General features: G+C 42.0%; 1 protein-coding gene across 1 annotated transcript in view; it reads right to left on the bottom strand.

The window, feature by feature from the left end:
• NIPAL2 (NIPA like domain containing 2) overlaps positions 1 to 8,240 on the bottom strand; it is a 144,414-nt gene that overhangs the window by 22,630 nt on the left and 113,544 nt on the right. The window contains exons 10-13 of the mRNA XM_080380125.1: positions 6,015 to 6,150; positions 3,509 to 3,597; positions 1,716 to 1,779; positions 278 to 372 (exon numbers count right to left, since the gene is read on the bottom strand). Of these exons, the coding sequence (XP_080236251.1) occupies positions 278 to 372; positions 1,716 to 1,779; positions 3,509 to 3,597; positions 6,015 to 6,150 (384 nt within the window). The remainder of the gene's footprint in view (positions 1 to 277; positions 373 to 1,715; positions 1,780 to 3,508; positions 3,598 to 6,014; positions 6,151 to 8,240) is intronic.

Here is an 8,240-nt window from a genome sequence, read left to right as displayed (position 1 = left end):
CTCTGTGAAGAATTTTAATAAAACAAAACCCCCACCAATCCATCATTTAAACATTCTTTGTTCCAGTAATCATTGTTTTCATTTGACTGGTTGTAACAATAGCTTGGAAAAACTCTGAAAAATACTTTGAAAAATCTGTTTGGAACAGGAATATAAATTAGGGGAACAGTATATTTATTAAATATGACTAGAGCACATTTGGGACTCAGCTCTCCCAGGTCATCCCATTATCTGATATCTCACTTTTAAACAGAGAAAGAAAAAAAGCTTTACTTACCAGGAATATGTCCACAGTCAATAAAAGGAATTTGTAAATGCTCCTTTTTTTTATTTCTTGCAATTACAAATACACCAAGGAAAGATAGGAGACACCTGCAAAATAACAGTGGCATCGCATCATTAGAAACAGTACACTGCATCTGAAATGAGACTGGTTTTTTTTCCATTTATCTTTTTCAAGGAATTCCAAACCCAAGCTGCTCAGTTTATAAAGAAACTTTACTTCCTGGCAGCTCTATAAATTCATCTTGGGCTCCCTTTCAGTCTAGTTTTTGCCTCCCGAAGCTTTATTATCTGTTCCAAAGGCTCCGCAGGCAAAATTACACTTTCAGCAATATATACCTAATCAAATGCCTGTGAGTGTGAGACCACAACATTCGAATCCCTGAGCAAATCTTCACAGAGCATCTAAGCTAGCATTCTAGCATTTGCAATTTCATTAACAACTCAGGCTAGCTGCAGACAATCAACATCTCTGTTGTTTTTCTCATCTGACTGTGTGTCTCAGGGGCAAGCTGTAAGCCAGGAGCAATGAAAAACTGCTATGCTTGGATAAATCTTCTATCCACTCTGTGTTGGATGCACAGCCACTAATCCCTGCCTGCCAAAGACATGGGTTGAATTTGCTCATCTCCATTTTTTGTCACTTTTCCTGCAATCAGACAAGATAGCTGTTGTGCTCACCTACTCCAGTCCAACTGCAGAGGACAAAGACGTCTGCAGCCATCAGCCCCATTTATTTGACAGCACAGTGGCAAGACACCCCCAGCAGTTCTGGGAGATGCTTTTAACCATCTCACGCCCATTATCAAGTAACTGTCACCTGTCTGCAGAGTTGTTACAGTGCTGGTAGCCAGCAGGTCTCTGCTCTCACAACACCTAGGCCCTTCTTCAAATATTTATTGTTAACAGCTTCCTAGCATGCTCTGAACTTTTCCACAGGCATGCTGTGTCTTTCTTGGCACAGGAAGATGAAGGAGAGAGATTCTAGTACTGCCTCACAGGCAAGCGACCCATAGAATTGCCCATGCCTAGTGGCAGCAAAGACCAGCTGGACACGCAAGCGGAAGGTTACATGGGAGGAGATGTCTCGCAGTTGTAAAAGCACCCCCTATAACATGATCTTTGGTGGAGAGCAGTGATTTATCCTTCCTGCTGGAGAAACACATGCTGCTGGTTTTTCATTCCGTCATGAGATTAGTAGTTCATAAGTGTCTCACATTTTTACATATTTGGATTCAAAACCAGTCCTCCAAACTCCCAAAGCAGAGACATCAATCTTTCCTTTAATGTTTTTTTTTTTTTCTACTATAATGGCTATTCCATAATACTTTAATAACAAGATAGGTTTCTTCTTACTGCGAAAAGAAGGGATTCCGCAAGGCAATGCTGTTTCAGTACAAACGTTAGTGCAGATTTTAGGCTGATACACTTACCCGAACAGAAACATGAACACGCTCAGCAAAGCTGCACTTTGGAATTCCCGATAAAATATGACCCCTGGAATGTGACAGAAACAAGAATTGCAGATCTTGACTAGCTTCCAAGTGATATGAATTACAGCTGGGAGGGTCAGGAACAGTGTCATGCTCAAACAGAGCAAAAAAAATCCCAAATAAGGTATTAATACACATTGCGATGGGTTCACTTTATGTGCCCATATTCCATTATCTAGGCTTTCTCAAGATACTGCATGGGACTGGGGAAGATTTAGTCTATCAGGCTGGAGCATGTGCTGTGTTAGTAACTGCACAGATGCAAATATTTTTTGCATTGTCAGCAACAGCTTTTATGCAGGTCAAACTCAAGGTCTCATTCACAGGCAGAGTCATGCCAATATAGCTAACAGGTTCTTCATGGATTTAGTTAAGCCACTCCAACAGACCACGTGGACATCTTAACTCCAACTGGGAACAGGTTTTCATAACTAGCTGTGTCCCTGATGTTTACACCAAATTAAGGCCTCCAGCAGCCAAGTTTGCCAAATCTTTCTGGCTGAAGGGATCACTAGCTCTTTCTGGTCACCCGTCTTCCAGGAATTAGCACCTCTGCAGTGGAGGTGACAGAACCAGATGTGTGTCTGGATCTCAGCTGCCCCAGTTCACAGCCAAGTATTAGCTTTAAACCACTGATGAGCGTAGTTCTGCTTAGAAACGGCAGAGTGTGAACTAGTGCAGCTGAAGTGTGACTCTATCTTCAAAGGCTGTAACTGAGGATGAGGGAATCACGAGATAAGGTACCTTCTACGAGCACCCTCGCAAGATTCAGCACAGGTTGTTCTTCTAAGCCCTATGCTGTTTTAACTAACCTGGTGCAAATGCATGTATATCCAGTCTCAAAGCTATTAAGCCATTCCTGAATAGGTACTTGATCTTTTAAGGAGGCACAAGGCCAAAATTCCCCATATGGTCACAAGAACGCAACCCCCTTTTGGCACAAGTCTCCTCTCAGTCACAAAGTGTAGGTCTCTTCTAACACAGGTGCTGAGGCAATCTGTGCGTGAAGCTAACTCCCCTTCTCATTAATGGCAGCTCTGCATGAGAAACTCCTGCACAGCAATGACAGGAAAGCCCCCAGCGTGTGTTAAAATGAGTCATAAATGTTCTAACAACATGATCATTTTGGCTCATTGCTGATACAGCATCTTAGTCGTCCTCCCTGCTCGTGTTCTTACGCTGTGCACCATTTCCAAGATTTGCAGTCCCTCTTTAACAACACTGAGTTCAAAGTTCTCACCCAGAATAAAAAGTTAAATGCTTAAAAAGTCTTTGGAGTCATTTTATTTCCTTCACTTAACCTAGAATTCCACCTTCTGAAATGGAATATACACTAACTACTATGAAACACAGCTGGTTGTCATTTGAGTAGTTTGCCAGGCTGTTAAAATTACTCTACCAGTTCCGATACGGAGAGACTGGTGTGCACATGGTAAATGCATTTACTGCGTGTCAAGAGGAGGCTAGGATAGATGCAAGTAGTCCTAGTAAGCCAGCAAGGCATAGTAAACCATACATCTCAATTCTGGAAATGCTAGAATTTGATTATTTTTATTTTGCTTCAAAAGTTGTGAACTTACTCGTTTTTCAGAATTTAAACACCTGTCACATAGGAAAAACTTCTTTTTGTGAAGACAGACTTGACTGGTTTGTATTCCTATTCACAGGCAGTAATTGTTGGAAACCAGATGTTCAGAAAATCATTCTGTGGAGGTAGTAGGCCAGAAACAAACCTGAAATGATGGCACTGGTAGTGAAGAATGCAAAATTAATGGGCACAACTGCTGTCACTTCATACAGATGCGTTGCTTGATTCAAGAACCTGGAAAACAAGCGTTACTGCACCTTCAGGTGCCCACAGGAGGTGTATCACACCTTCAGTCAGGTTAAGCCATTTTATGTCAGGTTAATGGTAAGTGTGACCATTTCTTACCACAAGAGCAAGTAGCCCTGAACAGATGAGCATGTGTATTGAATTTACCTTCTGGTTTTGACTGCAGAGTACAAACAAATAGGTGAAAGCAAGAAGGTTGGTGTGGGTTATTCTGGCCAAAGGCTGTCATTGGAGAGTCCTTTGAAGCACTGTTGGAAAAATTTTGTCTACCACAGATAAGGGAGGAATGCTAGGGTATTACTGCTCATGGTCTGCATCGGTTCTTGGAAGCAGCGCTGCCTGCAAGCAGCCAGGGACAAGCTGCTCTAATTTAAACAGGTTGTGTAAAGGTAGATTTCCAGCACAGACACGAACACGCGAGTTCTCATAGCAACCGTTTCACTTTGCTGAAGTCCACATTGCTGCTACTGCTCAATCCAACTTGGCTAAAACACATATTTGTATGTTTATCCATGCAGTCATACCCCAGACACACTCTGTTCTGCTGAAAAAGTCCAGGAAGGTGGCTCCAAACCTATGCTCTTTGGATTGGAAACTCTCTACTGTGCTCCTCGGAAAGGCAACACAAATCCTCATCAGAATCATGAGCAAGAGTGTGCAAGACGGCAGGAGCATTCACAGCACACAAAGCTGCAAGACCAAGACATTGGCCATGGAGCAACCTGCACAGCCTGCATCGGTGGATGAAAAAGGCAAAGCAATTAACCCACTTGTAAGGAGACCGCAGCTATCAACGTTTACCCACAGGGTGATGAATCATGAGTGTGAACTCTTGGATGCACCGGCAGATACTCTGTTATGTGAACAGTGCATTTCAGACCAAAAGAGAAAAATCAGGAGGCTGCAGAGTGTATTCAAAACCTATAAAAAGAACCACACTTAAATGTTTCACTGGTACAATATATGTGCACAGTAAAAATCCAAGCTTGGATCTGTTTTAGCCATTAAAGTAATTGCATGGTTATTTTAGCAACTGTTGAACAGTCTCCATGGTGTTTTAAAAATAAAGAAATCCTACATATCCACAGGATAGTCAGGATTTTGAAGTCATTGAAAACACCTCATTATTTTCTCCCATTTGCAACAAACTTGGTCACAGGGACTAAAACCGATACCAAGGGCCAGCACTGAATCTAGGAGGATGTTGTAGCACAGGCTGTTCTGAGCTAACACATGACAGTCAAATAAAATAAGAAAGGAAACAAATAAAATGAAAAATTTAGACTGACAACACTGTCTCCTTTAGAAAATGTGTCCAAGAGAGAAGACAGAAAGAGACAATGAGCCCAGGGAAAGAAATGGCCACATTTCATGTCTGTTTTAATTTTGGTCCAGCAAAAGAAAGAAAGAAAAAATTGGCAAGGAGGAGAGGTTAATTCAGCGGCTTCCTATTTACCAAGCTTTTATTTCCTATTTTAAATGCCCTGAGCTGTTCTCCCAGCGAAGACAAGCTGGATGTAAATCACTCTATAATCTGTTACAGGGGAGTTCCTGAGTCAGCCGTGGAGAGTCACTGCATAATAACGCATGGACTTTCTGATTCCACATGGGAATGATATGTTCTGCCACGAGAAAGCTGGGTTGGCTCCTCTACCGGAAAATAATCATGCAAGTAAACACTCAGACTCACACTGGTGCAGTCTAGATGAGATTACTGAATGATGCTATCAGCACCTGAAGCAGAGGGACCGACATAAAGGGAATGGACTCTCTGTTCAGCTGCAAGCCGTATTTTACCATGCTGCCACCCCCAGCAATCTGCAAAGGCAGCATAAAACAACCATTTAACAGGCCAGAGGCCAGTGGGAAAAACCTGGATGTCCCGTGCACAACAGAAGTTAACTATTTCCTAAAAAGTTACAGACATACAGGGTAGCAAAGTGCAACATGCAGATTTAGCAGAGGCAGGGAGAAATCTGGGGTAAACTCTCTTCTTTGGTTTGACTAGTGGCGTAAGCTGGAGAAAAGAGATGTATAATGAGGGTAAACGTGGCCATTTGATTATTCAGCAATGAAGGTTTCTAAAAGTAGCCCCCAAAACTTTACATAAACATAAATGTAATTTAATGAGTTCAAGACCTGTGCCAAAACTAGAAGTAAATTTGGGAAGGCCTCATATAAGGTGATAATGAAAGGAGGCAGCATCTATAATAATCAATTATAAAGAGAAATAAAGCCTAAATAAACAATACAATCAGCTGTAGGCAATTCATACATCTGTCAAGGCTCTTCCAGGAATTTGTTGCCTTTAAATGCAACTTGTATCTGGAGTCAGTATCAGTACTGAATAAAAACGACAGATAAAACGTGTACAAAGGTTAGGAGATAAGTAGAATCTTACTTACTTGACTTGGAAAGCACAAGAAATTGCCATTAAAAGAATCATGATATAGAAGACAGGATAAGTTAGCTGCATTTTCCCCTTCACAGAGACTGTTATCAGGCTGGCCACAGCCTTTACAGCAATGACAGTCAGCGATGCTGGAAGGGAAGGGGAGAGGTTATCAGGGCAGGATTCATAGCACCAACCTCAGAGCACTGGCAAGGGAGGACAAGGTTCCAGGTCAGAACCACAGGTCTGATCACTTCAAAAGGTTGACCTAGGATTTGGGCACCTAAACCCAAGTATGTGATTTTATAAATGCTTACGGGGCTACTGCCTGAACTCTGAGTGGCCTTAGTGCCATGTGTGAGAGAGAGAGGCTGAGGTCAGGGTGAGGAAACAACTGGATCCATTTCCCACTGCTGAGCATGTGCCCTAAACACTGGGCTACCGATCAGAGGTGGTACAACAACCTCCACATCTTCATTTTATTTAACTCCATCTGCTAATTTGGAGCCCATGTTGCATTATTCAGAAGTCTGTGAAGTCTTGTTATCTGTTCAAACCAGCCGGGACACCTCCTAATAGCAGCCTGTGTGTGGCACCGGCAGCCTAAAATAACTCCTCACCCTCAGGATTTCTTTGCTGAGATGGGAGCTGGCCAAAGCTGGCCAAAGCTGGCTTCTGGGATCACATCCAGAAGCACCTAACTCTCCCCATGGGTTATGTACAGAGAGCAGAGAACCAACGCAGAGGTCTGCATTTCATTTCAGGGACCAGGCTCTTAAGACCAGTTACTGGATTTATCCCACAGAATAGAATATTTCGATCCATTTTGTCACTGTCATTGCATCACCACAAACAAATCTCAGACAGCAGGCAATGATTTTAATACATGTCACCAGTTCAGAGAAGTCTTGCAATATGTATCTTTTAGAAAAGGGGCTGACAGTTCAACCAAGAGCTACTTTAGACTTCCTTTTGGAGTGCACTCTTGGTTTGTTGAAGGTAACCCAAGTACATTGTGATTACTGCAAATGAAATGTAACAAATTCAAAAGAAACCAAAAACGATAAAGAGTCAGGGTGCAGAGAAGACCTTTGAAGAAAGGTAATTAACTGTCAGGAGCACCATCCCCCAGCTGGGATCCAGTTCCACCCTCTTGCAGAGCTGAGGAGTGTTGGATTTTGGTGGACTGATTCATCCTCCTGTAACTGCAAAATTCAGATTGGCAAGGAGAGCTGCACTGTGCAAAAAGTTCAGGCCAAGGGTTGGGAGAAAAGGTGGGGGAAGAAAAATGAATTCAGGTCTGTGGTTTTGATTGCAAGCATTTTTCTTATAGCAAGTCGAAAAGTTCAGGGGGAGTTTAAGAGTTGCATACGTCTTGTGATGATCCTATTCACCATCATGAAACTCACTGTTTTCATGACAACCTTTGCACCAAGTACTTCAGTTCTTGCTCTGTAATAGAAATAGGTGGAGTGGTTTAGCAAACAGAGCAGTAAAACCGAGCAGAAGAGGTCAAATGCTGGCCTGCAGTGATGCTAATGGTATGATAAGAAGCCAAAATACTCTTAAGCCCCAACAAACAGACTATGTAAAAATTGAGATTTCTACTCTAACATGGGTGAGTTACTTTAAACAAACACAGGTGAAAATTAGTAGTATGAATTGTCTAACTGTGGGCAAAGATTGCTGAAAAATTATTTCTGATGAAAGGGCAGTTTCCACCCCTTATAATTTTAACAAACTAGAAAAAGAAAGCATCACGGTTTGTTTGGTTTTTTTTAATTTATTTGGTTGGTTGGCTTAGGTTTTTTTGAAAAGTGGAATGATCTTTTTTAGTTAAAGTAGGCCTGGAATAAGTTTCAAAACCTAGGGAATGTTTTTCCTATCTCTGATAAAATGACACCCCCCCACCCCCACCCCACCCAAGGCTAGTGTGACAAATGATGTCACTTCCCAGCTGTTGGGGCAGGAAACTCAGAAATCCCACTTTAAGCTGAAATATTTCCCCTCAAACTTATGATAACTCCCAGTATATACATGAGGTAAGGTAATTCTCACCAAATGAACTTGCAGGGTTTTACTAAGCAAAACGTTTGCAGATTTTATGATCACCGCTGTATTTTCCCCATAATGAAAGTAGCTCAGTACCCAGTGAAACACAGAGGCTGCCCTCTCTTTCAAGAAGCCTTTCTACATTTAGTGTACATCTGTACAAACCCTCCACCAGGAATATATCCAT

This window comes from Falco punctatus, assembly GCF_963210335.1.
Source record: "Falco punctatus genome assembly, chromosome: 3".
In the NCBI taxonomy this organism is placed as follows: Eukaryota; Metazoa; Chordata; class Aves; order Falconiformes; family Falconidae; genus Falco; species Falco punctatus.
This window is presented reverse-complemented; position numbering and strand designations above follow the sequence as displayed.